Below are 16,740 nucleotides of genomic sequence, written 5' to 3' on the forward strand. Positions count from 1 at the left end.
TAAAAAATATTTGTACTCCTAGATGGGCCGAAGTGGGTTAAATCATTTTCATTCCCTTTATTTTTCTGGACTGTAGTCTGAATCATTTCCACCATCCAATTTACAGCACCTTAATAAAAACAAAACAACATATTGCGTTTAGCATGTTTGAGGCAGGCTGTGGAAGAAAGGAGACTAGGGGGTTGTTCTGGTTCACAGCGGAGATTTATTGCCCTTTTATTTACAGCCGGTGTGCTTTCCACGGAGGGAGGAAAGGCAGGATAAAGAGGAGAAAGAAAGAGAATAATTACCCCCCGAAAATAATTTTCTATTAACGTGGAAACAGTGTTTTCGTTGATTTATTTTTTAAATATTGAAAAATATGTTCTGTAACTACTGTAACTACATTTCAAATTTTCTTTTTCTGTCAGGACGAATGAAAAAAAAAACCCGTAGCTGGGCCTCGTGTCCCATTTGAGGTTCCAGGACGGGATTTATAATGCAACACACACAAGGCGGTTTTGTAGGCAGAAATTGTTTAATCTCATTTCGTTAATCAGAACCCTAGGCTAACAGTAGCCCAAATAATGGCTATAAGAAAAGGGGTGGCTAGAAGTGGGGGAAAAGAAAATGGAGCAGAAGGGAAGCAGATACAGTAGGTGCTCCACGTCGACAGCAGCAGAACTGAATGCTAATTTTGCTGTTAAAGACAGAGCAGGTGTACCCAGTAAAGACTCCTGTCCGGTCATTTGTGGACCACTGCCACAGCCCCCTGATTACCTAGGGATGGAAAAACCCAACCAGGTCGTCCTACATTGATACCCTGCCCATCTGTTTCAGGGTAGGAATTGCCCTTTTGTATCTTCGTGGTACCACGATCGAGAAGGGCTCGAGTATAGCGCCAAAGCTGACGCAGCAGTTTGCTATCCCTGTATGAAGTTCAACAGTGCCCGCACCACTGACTCAACTTTTACAGTGAGGGGGGGTACCATGACTGGAAACACAACACTTCACAGGAACATATAACCCGCATGGCCGTATGGACGGAGCATGAAACGCGCATTAAAAATGAGAAGGAAATTTCCACTCTCCTGAACGCAGACCAGCTCAGAACAAATTGTTATTACAGCATGTGTCTGCTGAGTCACATGTCTCAAACTGGCCCCCCAGCCCCCCCCACAGTTAAAACCAGATGCCCACCCGGTCGAATTGTTCTGGCGAGGCCCTGTAGACCAGCAACCCTCACCCTGACAGAAGGGTACACAGGTTGTGAAATCAGCACACATAGGAAATTGATCTGCGCACAGAAAATTAAATTCCCCCAAAAATATGATAATAAGAAAACAAACACGGTCGTCAATGGAAAAAGGTTAAATTGACCACTAGACTGCGTGAGGCCCAACGTGGCTGGGTGCATTATTACTGCTACTCGATCGTCGATATCAACGCTCTCGTAGTCTCATACCTCACTGCTCATGCTTGCTCGACACTCGGTCTCTATGACTGGGCTCGCTGAATTATGTCCCGGTCTTTTGGATCTTTATGCGTCTATGAGAATGACGATATTAACAAAAAATAATTTCAGGTTTACAATTTTACATACACTCAATTGTATGTGTACAATTCGCACTGTGCTCCGAATTATCCCGAATGGGGCCTTGATCCGGGGGATCTTCCCAGTGACCAGGTGTGCAGCCGGTGGACTCCTGGACCACTAAGCTGTGGGAGAGGAGCACCGGAGGATTTTGCAGGTCCCAGTCTTCTTGGTGCCGTGCACCAACCGGGGACTGCTGCATGCCCAGGGTGCGCTTGAACCACTCGACAAGCTCGTTACCTTAGGAGTGTAGGGGGTGGTCCGAGTTTTTCGGATACCACGTGCACTGGAACATATGGGAGTCGCAGTTCCGGCTTTGGTCTGCGTGCACTTCCAGTGGAATCCCCACACCAGCTGAAAACCTCCCCCAGAGTAACTGTAAGACCTCATACTCTGGTCTGGCAGGGCCTAAGCCTGTGACCAGTGGGGAAAATGGCACCTTTCCATAAGCACATACCTGTTGCTGCAGGTGGACCCAGGACATCTATGGCGCCTATCTTCATCAGGGACCCCACGGGACGTGGCTACAGTGCAGTGCAGGCAATAGAGTGCAGACAGAAGTGTGCAAAGTCTCTTTGGACCCACCCCCAGTCATAGGGTCTTCATGACGCTGAGGACATGGGCCACCTTGCACCCCTCCTCTCCTGAAGTTGGGGTGCACCCAGCACTGCTTTAACATGCTGTCCTGGATGCTGAGTCCAGGGCACTGAGCCTGGAGAGCTTTGAGAGAAGATGGACATCTAGCCATCTTCTCCAGGTGGGGCGCTCACCCTTACTCACTCAGGGAGTAAGTGGGCTGAGTGTCTGGTGCCAGTAGCTACTCTAGGGGTGAGAACCAGGACGCCCCCTTCAGGTGGTCCAGGGATTCCTCAATACAAGGTAAGGGGTAGGAGTCTTTCTGTGTGGCAGCATTCAGGCTCAGGTAGTCAACATAGATCCACCAGAATCTCCTAAGGCGACCATTACTATCGGTGACCTTCAAGGGCTGTTGGAAGATTTCACTATCCCTGTCTCCTCCAGGGCTATCTCCGGAGCCTGTCTTCGCTGATCCAACAGACAGCAGGGCTGCTGTCTGTTGGGACGGGCATCCCCAGCGTCAATGCACTGCCTGCAGAAGTCCTTTGGTGCCAACGCAAAGATGTGCTGGAACTGCAGGAGAAGACTCCGGTGACGCTCACCTTGGCTGGGGGTCAGGTCCCTGGCACACCTTCCCCCTACGGCTCTTGAGTGTGGCCTGTCGGTGGTCGCTCCTGGTGCATCCTGATTGACGGGAGCTGAGCTCCGTTGCCTGGAGACAATTGGCGATGCATCTGGTGAGCTCGGGGCTTAAGCCCTTTCTTGCGAACATGTCAGGGTGGGGCATCAGGTTTCGCTGGCTGTTGGCGAGGCACCAGCGACGTACCCTCACGCAGCCAACCGGTGGTCAGCTCCAGTGCAGGTCAGACCCTGATGCAGGCGTACTGTTTGGAGGGCGCAGGGCGCAGGCTCCCCATAGAAAGTCCAACCCCCAGGATACAGGCCTCCTAAATGGGGGGTCATCGATAGCATTACTGGCCAACTTCCATCGCAGCAGTGGTTCACCCATGAGTGGGTGCTGTCTCCCCAGTCGCGGTGCTCAGTTCTAGGCCCGTGGTCTGAAGTGACATGTGGCAGCAGATCGGAGCGGACAATGGTCATGGTTGACTCTGTATCCACCAGGGTCCCTTCAGTTTGGCCAATGAGGTGGTAATAGTAGGGGGGTTTGCAGCTGATGCTGCACAAATTGTGCACCCACTGCATGGCGGGGGTGCTGGTAATGGGAGGGCCTCCTACTTCAGGCCTTGCAGGGCCTCAACCTCTCAGCCACATAGTGGACCCGGGACTGTGTGGTGCTGAGGCTTCGGCGTTTATTCGGCTGGTGTTCTTTTGGAGAATATCCGTCCAATGGGCCAGGTGATGCAGGTTAACGGGGGATGAGGCCGTCCACAAACCGGTGAATCAGCAATTCTTCCTGGGCCTCCTTGGCAGGCCCGGTGCGGGAGGCAGCACAGGTCCACTGCGCCGGCTCCAAGCTGTGCTTCAGACTGTCTTTCGCGATGCTGTCATTTCCCCGGCCTGGCTCCTGTGACTTGCAGCCCTTTGAACAGCTCTCTGAACTCTCCCGTTATCAGACTGTCTCTGGTTACAACAGGGGAAAATCCACCGTCTCTTCCAGGTGTGGGTGAGCGCGTCGCTACCACTCCGTACTGCGGATTCGATCCCAGCCCTTGTTCGGTCCCGGGGTTTCCTTTCTAGACGAGTGTTGTCCCGATGTGAGATTGAGCATGTTGGAGGAAGGCAGCAGGAGAATGGAGACTGGGAGGCTGTTGTTCTGGCTCACAGGGTCGATTTATTGCCCTTTTATTTACAATAGCCGTGTTCTTCACGGAGGCAGAGAAGGCTGGGTGAAGAGGAGAGAGAAGTGTTGCCTGTGAATAATCCAAGGTGTAAAGAGGGTTTTAAAAGACGGGGTCAGAGGCGGTGTCAAAGGGGAAAGGGCAAGGGGCACAGGATCAGTCCATTCCAGGACTTGGGGTGGAATGAAAGAGGCTACAATATTAACACACTGCACAGGCTGCTACAATATAAATATATGCTTTTATTAGTAGTAATCATGTTAACAGAATACAACAGGAACATCTTGCAACATGATAACTGAAAAAAAGATTAAACCTGATAAAAAAAATGTACTATGTCTTTTACAGCAGTGGAGCTTTGTGGCTTGGGGACCGGCTAACAGCGCGCTAGAGAATGATACAGGTGCACTAGCCCACTCACAGCACCGGGTATCCACATCAGCACAGTCACCTCAAAGCCCGTGTCAGGTAATGCAGGTGCTGATGCAAGGGGAGATGTCTTTTTCAACGTCAAATCCTCAGATTGACACCAATCGTGAAGCCCAGGGGTCTCCAACCCTGGTCCCGAAGGCTGTGTAGGTCACCAGTTTTGGGAGACATTGAATAATTCCATCATGAAAACTGAGTGGCATGTGGTTTATTAGACTGAGTAATTTAGAGACCATTTAGAACTAAAATATAAATACTCCTCAGCCCTCAAGGACCAGAGATCACTTAATTGAACATATAATTTACTTGATTCATCTACCGTATATCTTACATGTTTAGCCATACTTTTAAACTGGGGCTGTATGGGACCTGGCTGGAGACCCCTGCTCTAATCAGTAATGGGTAATGTGTGTATGTGTGGAGGCACGGTATAATTCACATTAATGCTTGCAGTTGTTATAGTTTATTCTGTTCAACTGGGTGTGTGCTTTGCATTTGCTTACAGTGAGAACGAAAACATCATAAAGTGCTTTTAAAAAATGCATTACTACTTGTTGATGCACAGTTATTTGTCTTGTTTATTATTATTGTGAAAGGGTGTAAGAAAATGGCACTAATTAACAGTCCCACTTAATCTGCGATAGACAAAAATGAATGACTAATTAAAATCTGGAAAACGCTGCCGCGCATAAAAAGTCCTGTGAAGACTGAGCAATGAGTAGTCAAAGTGCTCCCCTTCTTATTCCTGCAGTGAACAGATCTAATTGCCATCTTTTATTATGTCATTTAACAGATTACAGTACATTCATCACAATGGCAAAAAGGTACAGAGGAGAACAATCAGTCTGGTTTTGGAACCATATAACACCCAGATGTGTAGACCTGCATAAACATCTTATGGTTTAGTCCCTTTTAGATGGAAATATCTTTAATCTCCCACCAACTGGATGTTTTTGGTAGCAGCCCTGAAATAATCATTACGAAGCCCTCCATCTAAAGTGCAAAAACAAAGTCCAAAATAGTAGCCCATCGATAAGTAGAACAAAATCAAATAGGACACAGAAAAGCTTCAAAACCATTTTTTGGTCAAACCCTTTCAAGAGCAGATAGGTGGTCGAGGCCTGGTGACACTCTAGGCTAAACATGAGACAAAATCAAGAGAAGTAAATGCTACTGACAATGGCAAATGCCAGAAGATGGCAGGATGGTGTGTTTTTTAAAAATATACCACTAAATAAAAACTTTGGCATTAATGTCCTACTGATTGTTCAGGTTCCTGTTTTATTGGGGTGGAACAATGGTGGCAGGTTTTGAAATTAGCCTAGATCTACTTAACAAAGCATAACTGGAGCCCAAATACAAATATAAAGACTGAGTTTCTTATAGAACATATGCGCACAGTGACCTGTTAATTTGGAAGGTACTACATATTATGACACTATGACACACATATGGTGTTTGTATTAAAAAAAGAATCGCTCTGTGGGAGTTAGATTGCTTCAGTGTGCTTTCACTTTAAAAAGTTCTGTTTCTTACTGTATGTCCTATTGTTTTCATGTGCTTCCCAATGAGCCCCACATTCGCCTGTTGACTCAGCTCGAATAACAGCTTCTCCTATGGAACTCTACTGCACAAACTCACTATGAATCCAAAAACAAAATGACCCAACTAGTCAGGTAGTAACTCGATTCAGGAGAAAGATGCACTCAAATTCGTGATACGTGCTTGAAAAGGCGTGACCACACGTTTTAACAGTCTTGAAAGTTAAAACTTTGACATCCCTGTTGAAACCTGAGGCTATGTTCTGTGAACCTAACCTGTGTACTAACCAGCTGTATTATTTTATGATTTCACAACCTTCCTGCGAAACACAAAATTCACTGGAAAGCCTAAGGCTTTTAGGAAAAACTCCTCAGTGCAAACAAACAGACAAAGCTACATTCTTTTCCTTTTTCCAGGTCTCTACAATTAATCACACAGCAGTTTGTTTTTGTTTTTATACAAACTTGAGATACAGTGACAGAATACAGCTCTCAATGATGGCGGATTGGAGGGGGACTCTTACAGTATCTGTCTCTACAGCTTTCACTCTTTGGGGACTAGGCTGGAGAGGGAGAGATTGTACATACTGTAACAAACACATACAGTATATAAATAGCAACAGAGCACACACTCCACGAGTTTCAGGAACGCCCTCACTTGTTCTACAAACAAAATTGCCAGAACCTTTAGTAACACAGGCCAAACGTGTTGCAGAAGAGCAGACATGCTTGCAGGTTTTGTGTTATTAAATAATGGATTCATACGTACTGAGAGGAGCCAATTCTGCACAGCAAATTAGCTTCATTTGCTATTTAGTTGGCAAAACAACATTGAAAGGACCCTATGTTTGTTCTAGAGCTCGAGTTGAACAACTCCATGGCGAAGCAGTTCTTGGACTGCACATCCCCTCCCCTTAAAACAAACACGGTCCCAACTGTAAGAAAAAAGTACATTTGCAATTTATTTGGGTCTTCTTCATGCTGTGTCTCAGCCTGATGAGTTTAGAGATCTACTGGGCGAGTAGAAAATTGGTCCCTTTTGTAAGGCACACAGAAGAGACCCAAAGAACTGTTGACTCGAGATCTCATATCTGTTCATCTTAGTTCATCTGGTGAGCCTCATTCTTCCAGTACTGCCATTCACTTCATCGAACCACAGCGACCACTGGTTTCCTGGGATTCATTACGGATGTGTAATTTAGAAAAGGGAAACTTTGTCGGTAAGTCTGCTTTTTCTAGGAGGGAGTTCCTGAAATGCGAAAGAGCTGTCTGCGTGGCTCTCCTTCTCATTTGTGCAAACTCCGGTCTGCTCTGAAGTTATTTTGTGAGAAATTCATTCAATTAAAAATGAAGAATGGGGTATGCAAATCAAACAGTTGTTCACAGGAAAGAGAATATCCTTGTTACTGACTAATATAAATTGGAAAATCGTGGTAAAAATGACACTGTACATGCCTGTTCCAAACAAGATGAGACTCGTTTTACCATATTAAATTCCTCTATGCCTGCTGTCCTTCACTGCAGGTCAGGAAGTAGCTCCAGCAGATCCCTCAAGATGTCATACTTCCTCAGAAAGGAGACCACTTTTTACATCCCACTGAGTTCAGCTTCTGTTTGTCTTCTACGCTTTGCTTGTGAAACTTTTCCTTCAAAAATCCAGAAGCTTTGTACAATTGCTTGCATTCGCTGACCAAAAACTAAAACAACATGGTCTATACTCCATTTTCCCAGAATGCCTTTCCTGCATGAGTTACTCAACAAAGTCACAAAGCTGTGTTGTTCTTTTTCTTCTTTTCTCTTTGTCTAAATCCAGTTTCCTCTAACGTGCAAATGGTTCAAAAACCAACATGGAAAAAAGAAAACTTCAGCAAACAACAAAAGTGCCTATTTACATTTTACAGCATAACACTTAGGCTACTGTACAGTCATTATTATATTATCAGCATGAGTATTATTCATAGTAAGTACAATAGTTGGAATCAGAACTCATCTCATAGCAACAGAGTCTATTGGGATTCAAGACATTTTGCATTGCTTTGCAATAGAGTGGTACAGAGTAGAGAGCTGAGGTGACGATGAATCCACATTTAGGAACGTTTGAGAGATATACAGTGTAGAAGGACATGGGTTAGGAATTGCACAAGGTGATCAGTCCTCCCAGATTGCTCCATAACAGTGGAACAGCAGTCTCCCACACAGAAGTTTCAGTCTTTGTAACTATTGAATATACTGTACACACATACAAGCCAAACCTGACTAGTTTTCACTTCATACACATTCAGTTTCTTTGCAGGAACACGTTGAATCTCCAGGAACAACAAACATCCGAGTGTGCGTTCCTGTAAGGAACAGAATTCCGACTGATCTTCTCCCTCGGGTTTTCCATTTCATGCCAGCGTTGCCGGTAGTCTCACTTCTTTTATTAATCCCATAATTGGGATCCCAGTTCATGAATACGCCAGCAGGCTGTAACACCGCACTCAGGTGACAACCCTTTGATTCAGCGGGGGTTGTTTTTTTTTAAATGCTAAAATATATTTACAGCCATTTCTTTCAATACGAAACGGCTTCATTCTGAAGTACCCGGATAGTTCAGAGATTCAAATGAGAGACAATACAATGCAATATATAAGGTCAAAATTGGGCACATGAATTACAAACCTTTAGCCCAGCTGACCTGCAGAAGGAATTTGTAAACGCAAGGATGGCAATTTGTCACAACAAATGCAGAACTGCAATGTGGCAGGTACTATACGTCAATATTCCAGCCCCCTCATCGCTGTTTCTCAGTCCCAAGCTCGGTCTCATCTTTGCCATGTTGAAAACATTTTGATTAGACGTTGCCTGTTTTTTTTTTTTTTCAGGGTCAGGAGAACTGGACTCGGAAAAGCCACACAAGCAAACCTATGGATCTCGGCGAGTGAGTAAGTGACACAGCCCATGGAGGGAGAGAGGGCTGGGGAGACTTGAGTTGACTTGGAAAACAAAAAGTTCCCCCAGGCTTGGTTTAACTGACATGTTGTGGCGTCACGCTGCAAACCCAGCCCAAACGGTATGTGAACAAGACAAAACACAGGAAGGTAACTATGAGACTGGCAAAATCCAGTTCCAGGATATGAATCCAGAGCTTTACATAGACACCAAGGTTTAGCCCATTAGAGTGCAAAGGTACCCAACACAGTGGGCTTCTCTCCCACAAGCAAACATGGTTGGTCCTTCTCTTATATTGAAATACTGATCTGCAGTGAATGCCCTGGGGTCCCACCTAGCCTGCAATTTTTGTCAGTGTTTCCAGACCAGCAGCATAGTCGGCCTTTTGGGGGGAAGTATTCCATGGGGCTTCGGGAATGTGAAGAAAGGGCAAAGACTGCAAGTGGAGCCAGTTCTGTGACAGTCGTCGTGGACAAATGTTAAAGCTCAGATCAGTTCACGTTCTACAGTAGTTCGAACCTAGTCCTGCTGGGAGTGTCTCCTGTCCCATGGAAGATACTGTCAACTGAATAATTCCTGTATTAAGAGTGCATATAGTATATATGCTGTATATATACACACACTTCTTTGAGGCAAACTGCCTATGCATTAATACAAACGTGCAAGATGCAGAAAAAAGAAACAATGGTATTTACATACTGTATAAAACTCATGGTCTAGTAATCTGATACAGAATGGAGTGTGAAATCCAGACTTAAGTGATAGGATTCAGGCACCTTTTTGAAAAAAATAATTAATTCAAGGTAAAACCAGACTATTCAATAAGCAATCAAATGTTCATTAACTTAAATGATTGAATAAAAAAAACAACAAACCAATAAGTTCCTTTCTAAACGTCCTTCCTACATATGCCTGACACTCAAAAGGTGAAAACTCTTCCCAATGTTTAAAATAATTTTACAATAATTTGTCATCAAACCTTCTTGAATTTATGCCAAAAATACTTTTGTTTCTTTTATGCTCCTTTTGTAGAATTCTTTCCATTGGCCAAGTGCATGGTAAATAGATAGAATAGTAATGGGAGTGTGAATTATTCCGGCTCAGGGGCATAACCATAAAAGCTAAGATTCTTGGAGAATGGTAGCTTGGTTTTCCAGTGAGGTAAATATTTTTACCAAGTCTTCATTTCCAGTTGCAACACTTGTCATGTTTACTTGTTTTAGGTTTTCCTTGTCTCACAATTCCTTGTGCGATCTCAGCACAGGAGCTACCTCCCATAGGTCATCAAAAGGTTAAAGGTCAATATATTGATCACACGTTTAAAGTCTGATCTTCTTCCTCTGGGTGAGAACAGGAAGCAAATCAAGGGTCTGGAGGACTTACAGTATAGTCTTCAGTTTTATTGTCTCATCTCTCCGAGACCACCAGGAAATAGAGTTCTTGTAAAACAAAGTACCTTTAAAAACAAAAGGCCCAGGGAACAAAGCTTGTGTCTGATTTCAGCTCTCACTCACGAACGCGTGCGAACCCCCCCCTCCCCCATGCAAACACCTCTGCTGCTGCCCAGTCAATAGTAGCAGGGAAAAGAACGTCCCCCACTTCTGGTATCTCCTCGGATGGTTCGTTTTTGCAATGTCAGAAGAAGATTTCTCCCACTGTGACGTCAGCTCGACTGCTTCTTAAAAGAGGTTCTGGAGAAAGGGGGCTGGCCTATCGCTCGGACTTGACCTTGTAGCGCAGCACCAGGTAGGTGGCGAGCCGTAAGACCACAAAGAAGATGCCCAGGATTATGAAGTCCAGGTACAACTTGGCGTCTTCTACGTCCAGCATCTGAAGGACCTCCTCCGGCTTCTGGAACTTACACACTTTCCCTGGACACTCCAGCTCCGAGCGGTTCATCCCATAGATGGACAGGATCACCCCCTCGAACCCGTACCTGAGTCGTGAAGAAAACAGAGTCCCAAAGGAGTGTGAGAATAGCAATGAGAAGCCGATGCATTGAGAAACGGTAGTATACAGCGATATTGACAGAACTTTCTGTGGACTTTTCTTGGCCAGAATCCATTAAAAATCAGATGGTCTAGACAGACAGAAAAATATCAAATATGCAATGTATAGTAACGTCAGGGATGATGCCCATATCCTTACCACAAGAGGGCACTGTTAATACTCAGGGTCAAAGGAGAAGTCTTACACCTGGCTAGTAGCATTCTGTGCCTCAGCCTCAGTCGCTCCAGTTTTGAAAAACCAGGCCAGAATTGTTACCAACCAAAAACAATCCCTTAAAGGGACAACTACACATCTTCTCTAACCATAATTTTTCACTTGCTGAGCTTTAAGATGTACAAATTGATGTAGGCCTGCGACTCAGTAATAATGTTGCTTTCACTCATTTATCAACACTTCTTTAATGATCCCTTTTTGCATCTCGTTTTTCTTTCAATGCTACAAAAAAGAGCCTATTCGTCTATACAAGAGATCCTCCTGGCCATTACCTTTGAAACATACAGTATAGTTGTTCTTACCTGACATAGGAAACATAGGAGCTCCATTGCAAGTATTTGGGAATGGTGTCAAAATTGACAAAGAAGCCAGAGAAAAGCAGCACAGGGATAGCAGTGACAGGCCCCACGAATGTTGCCACCTGGAGACAGAGAAGTAATTATACCATCTGATATCATACAGGAAATACATTTCATTCCCTGTCATTCCCTGTGAACAGAAAGGGCATGCAATCCAGAGTCCGAGAACAAATGCTGTGTCTGTTTTTAGGAGATTTGCACATAATGCCATAAACTGTAACTGTATGCAAGACAAAAAAACATGATCCTAATTATGACTGAAATTTGGACTAATTTCTCTTCCAGACTCACTGTGGCAAAAACGCCACACTCCTGGCTGCTTTTGCGCCTGCAATAGCACTGGATGCCATGCGGCACAACCCCAGGCTGTGTAAGCAGTCACGGTAGCGTCTGCATTTCTAACATCTTGTTAAAGGCAGAGCAGCAGGTGGCTAGTGCCTGCTCCCTTGAATGCTCCGTGTTGTGCAGTGCCGGAGGCTGCGGTGTCGCTCTGCGAGTACCTGCAGGGAGGTGGAGGCAGCCCCTATGAGGAGCCCCAGTGACTGGGCCACCAGGGCAGTGGAGGTACAGAGAGCCACGAAGAGCAGGTAGCGGGAAGCTTCGGGGGGCTGCTCTGTCATCCAGTACACAATACTGCAGTACATGATGGGGCAGATGACCTGGGCACAACAGAGCACACTTTTCAGAGAACAGACCCGGATGTGCACGGTCTACAAAATTCTACGACTTTATCGAAATACGGTTTAAGGAAGAGCTTAATGATCTCCTTGCAAATTTGTAAAAAAAAAGGTTTGGAATTTAAGCTCTTAAAATGGCTGGACAGATCAATGCATTTACCGGATCAATGGTTGCAATGAGTCTGGAAATGAATGGGCAAACAATCAACGGGCCCATTATGGAAGCAGTCCAGGATCCAGCCTTTTGCTGCCAGAGGGTTTGCAATGAAGGGTGCAGCAGCTACAAGCCTGACGCTGACAGGTCTCTGATGTCTGAGCTCACCTGGAATGGTATGTCCGCCATCGTCTTGGCCAGATAGTAGGCCTTCAGGCTGTACCAGTAGTTGAGGTGCTCTCTCAAAAACACTGACATCTCCAGAGGAACTGTGGAGACACAAGGACACGCACATCACCACCAGAGTGCGCCCTAGTCAACAACTTTCACATGACTGAATCATCATTGTCATGGTCATTTTTATTTAAAGATATTTTGTTTTGTATGAGTCTCCAGTACAAATAACAGACAGCAATCTTAACATGTTTTTGTAAATCATCTGTAGAGCAAGAAGCACACTTTGCATTGTTACTAATGACAAATAAGCCAATAATAACAGTGATACTACAAAAACTGTACAGGCAGCCTTGGTGTTCTCTTGGCTTATTCTTCTCGATCCTCTCTCTTTTTTATGAACCCTGCATCAACTAAACCCCACTCAAGTGCGCATGAGATCCAGAACTGTGTGTTGGGCTCTCACTACCTTATGCTCCTTTAATATGGGGGACAAAATCGAACAGAACCCTAAATGATCAAGTGTGTAGAATTCAGAACTCCCTGAACCCTAAAGGATCTCAGTATGCAGGATTCAGAACACCTATAATCCTAAAGGATCCCAGCTATCGGATTCAGAACACCCTGAACCCTATGGGATCCCAGCTGTGGGATTCAGAACACCCTGAACCCTAAAGGATTAAAGCATTTAGGATTCAGATCTCTCTCCCTCAAACTCCCCTTCATATCTCCACAAGTACTCCTCACCCCACAACAGGCGCCAGGATAACTTACAGGTGAGGACTGTGGGCATGAGAGCAGCGAACATCAGAAACAGCATGGAGAAGAAGAGGAAGCCAGTGTTGTTGAAGACCTTGCTGGCGTCGTTCCCAATGTTGAGGTACAGCAGTCCTATCAGCACTCCGATGCTGATGTGTGACATCACTCTCAGGTGCGTCAACACCTGAACTCACAGAAGACACACACACCTGCAGTTAAAGCTGGCTCCCCTGCCTCATGTAGGCATTACACTTCTGATTCACAGCCTCACTAAGCAGAGCACATTTCGTCATGAAATGTCAGCCCTGGGGACTTTCTCCTCTTTGGCTTTCAGTGCACCAATACACATCATATGCACTTATATACACTAATATCTATTAGTTTTCAATGTAAAACTCTGCCAAATGTAAGTCATCTTGTGCAGTGATAGTGAACTCCACCTCAAAGGCTTCAAAAAGACCAAATTAAGATAAAAGGGAACCGTACAGGGAAAAGCTGAAGTACTACAGGTTCAGGGCTCGTACCGTGTCCCTGCAGATAGTGATGAAGGTCCTCTTGAAGAGAATGCAGAACTGGGTCAGAGTGCTGGTGGCGAAGGTGTGGCTCTCTATGTGACCAGAATCCTGACAGAGAAAGACACTGATGGGGTTAGTTATCTTCCACAGCTTCTGTAAGCGTGTGAGATGGCTCACATCTGGGTCCGGCACCGATGTTCATCATGTCTTGGTGGTTCGGAGGCTGAGATTTTCCTGTCTGAGCCCCGTGTGATGAACGGACACGTCAAAGAAGAACTTTAAAGCTCCAAAAAAGAATTTGCGAGTTGTTAAAATTCAACTAGTTCATCAGTTTTTAAATGATATTTATTGTTATGTTCGCTTTTTTGGATCTAATGGAGAATCAGATCTTAACGGATAAAACTATCACAGTACGTTTGATCAAACTGACCCCTCCCGGAAGGTCATGGGTTCAAATTGCAAGTTGGTCACTGCTGTTGTACCTATGAATGACCACGGAGGAGCCTCGTTAAACAAGCCGCGATCTTCGGAACGCGGTCTGTGGCCGCCACGTGGAAAGTCAGGACAGTGGGAGCAGGACTCACGCTTAAGCACTGCGAGGGGCAGGAGGAGGAGGCCATGCCAGTCTTGTCGCTGGATGGCTTCTTCTCCCCCATGGCACACATCCCACCCTGCACCGCCTCAAACAGCACGGGGTTCAGGTCTCCATACTCCCCCGACGCCACCTCGATGACTGACCGGGAGAGAGACAGAGACACACAGGAAATCACTGAGGGTTTTATCTCATTCGAGTTCGCTCTTAGACAAGGCCCGATTATCCCCAAAATGCTGTTGATTACACAGCAGAAGGAAGACCCCCCGGATGAAAGGACAGAATATGGAATTCCTTCAAAGCCCTCTGGAATCCATGGCAAGTCTGTGCCGATGACGAGGAAAGCGTCCTGGGGTACTTACTGAAGTCTGCTGGGTTGTGGTAGGTGGGACAGTGGAGGCCCAAGTTTTTCAGATAGGGAATGAGGTGTGGAACAGGCCCCTTGTAGATACACTGGCCTTGGCTCAGGATGTACAGCTAGAACAAAACAGAAAGACTGTCATTAACGTCATTATCAAGACTCATACCAATTACTGCTTAGACAAGATTTTCTAATTTGGTCAAATTTCTCTAGCCTGCCCAAAGGTCTCCTCGAGTGTATGTATGAGTAGGGGATTCTGTGCAACTGCATTCGCTTGGACTCTTTTAACCCTTTGTGAAACCGTTAAGCGAGACAGCTTTGGCCACTAGAACGTCATCATCGGGCACTGGGCTCCTACCTTGTCGAACATCTCGAAGAGTTTGGCGCTGGGCTGATGGATTGTACAGATGATGGTGCGTCCGCCCTGAGCCAGAGACTTCATCAGGGACACCACCTGGAAACACGACGCGCTGTCCAGACCACTGAGAGCGATGGCAAGAGAGAAAAAGATATCAATGAGTCATCCTTCATCAGGGGGTCTAAGCTCATGCAAGGAAACCAGCAATTCAGAATCCCAGGTTTCAGAGTCATGTTTCACAGTCCATACTGCCATGGCAGTGTCTTTTCACACAGTGCGTCTAACTGAAATCTAATCAAGGACCCGCTTTTAATGGGTTAGAATTAAACCCAGACAAGAACAGAGTTACTGTTGATTAGCTCTGAATGCAAAATATTCCAACGTAACCATGCTAGGATCATCTTGGAAGAACGTTTGTTACTCTTTGTCCTCAAGTATTAAGAGCCCGGGGTGTCATTCTGGACTCACTTGAGAAACATTTCTGAAGACAAAACCTGCCTGGCTCAGAAGGACACATAGATAGCTGGTTCATGCCTTTGTAAGATCTTGACAGCTGTAATTCCTTGCTTGCTGGTTAGCCAACTCAGTAGGCTCCAAATTTGTCAGGACGGTGATGCCATGCTAGTAACCCATACCTGTCCCCTAGGTCACACCACTCCTGTACTTGGTTGTTTGTTCATTTTCCACTTGACTTCAATGTATTAATTATAATATATACTGTAGAGCTTTACAGATCAGGATGTACCTAACCAGAACCAGATTGTTCAACAAGAGCACAGCTGTACCTTGGCACTGTTTGAAGAGTTTTAGGTGCTATGCTGATCCATTTTTAGAAAGTCCTCTACATTCACAGGAGAAACTCTAGGACGTTTATTTTTAAATGGAAACTGAAAGCTTGTCTTTTAGATGTACATTTTTAACTGGAGATATTTGATATTGATATTTGGAAAGCTCTCTACAATACCAGGGCTGGATGAACACTTTAAAAACGCATTTGTTTTGATTAATTAGAGATTAACCCTGCAGAGCAGCAGCCGGGGTGAGTCTGACATCAATGAATCTCTAATTAATCAAAACAAACACATTTTTTGGCATGGCAGCTACCTCTGCTCCACCCACCTGTCACTCAACGCTCGTTGCCATGGACGCCAATTGACAAGAAACCCAGATCACCTGGGGGCAATTACCATCTCGCCACTCCAGGTGATTCAGGGAAATTTAAGAGCTGCTTGGATTTGGGACTCTGATTACAGAGTTGCTTGGGACTCTGATTACAGAGTTTGACTTGAATCTCCAAAGCTGGTTTCCTTGTGGTTTTTGAAGCCGCAAATGTCTTGTAGTTTTCCTGTCTCGACTTTGGCTTGTTCCCTTGACCATCGGCCCCCTTGCTTTGTTACCTTCATACCCTTGTGTGACCCAGATCAACCGACCTTGTCTTATCTTCCCCAGCATTTCGGGCCTACTTAACCTTTCCACTTGGAGTTTCTGCCTCTTTCCCACCTGATTGGCACGCCTGAAGCTCTGAGACCGCTGCATGGCTGCCTTGCTGTGCAGCTCCATCCCTGCCTGCCTGGCTGTTGAGCTGCGAACTCAGCTTGGAAACCCTGCCTTCTACACCACCATCCCACCTGCCTGTGTGCAGCACTGCACTTGAAATCTCCATCTGAGGTCGCTGCCCATAGTTTGCCTGAATCTCAACTGCCTCTCGCCCAGCAGGTG

At 45.5% G+C, this 16,740-nt stretch overlaps 1 protein-coding gene across 2 annotated transcripts in view; it reads right to left on the minus strand.

Annotated features, from left to right (window-relative positions):
* Positions 1 to 4,170: 4,170 nt before the first annotated feature.
* Positions 4,171 to 16,740, minus strand: part of LOC102694581 (ATP-binding cassette sub-family G member 4) — a 37,807-nt gene continuing 25,237 nt past the window's right edge. For both annotated transcript variants that reach the window (XM_015337581.2, XM_015337583.2), the window contains 9 exons: positions 15,022 to 15,145; positions 14,665 to 14,779; positions 14,295 to 14,443; positions 13,720 to 13,818; positions 13,211 to 13,379; positions 12,431 to 12,531; positions 11,932 to 12,090; positions 11,375 to 11,493; positions 4,171 to 10,785 (listed from right to left, as the gene is read on the minus strand). In XM_015337581.2, coding sequence (XP_015193067.1) covers positions 10,560 to 10,785; positions 11,375 to 11,493; positions 11,932 to 12,090; positions 12,431 to 12,531; positions 13,211 to 13,379; positions 13,720 to 13,818; positions 14,295 to 14,443; positions 14,665 to 14,779; positions 15,022 to 15,145 — 1,261 coding nt within the window. In that variant the 3' untranslated portion in view covers positions 4,171 to 10,559. The remainder of the gene's footprint in view (positions 10,786 to 11,374; positions 11,494 to 11,931; positions 12,091 to 12,430; positions 12,532 to 13,210; positions 13,380 to 13,719; positions 13,819 to 14,294; positions 14,444 to 14,664; positions 14,780 to 15,021; positions 15,146 to 16,740) is intronic.

Source organism: Lepisosteus oculatus, chromosome 23 (assembly GCF_040954835.1).
Source record: "Lepisosteus oculatus isolate fLepOcu1 chromosome 23, fLepOcu1.hap2, whole genome shotgun sequence".
Taxonomy (NCBI): domain Eukaryota; kingdom Metazoa; phylum Chordata; class Actinopteri; order Semionotiformes; family Lepisosteidae; genus Lepisosteus; species Lepisosteus oculatus.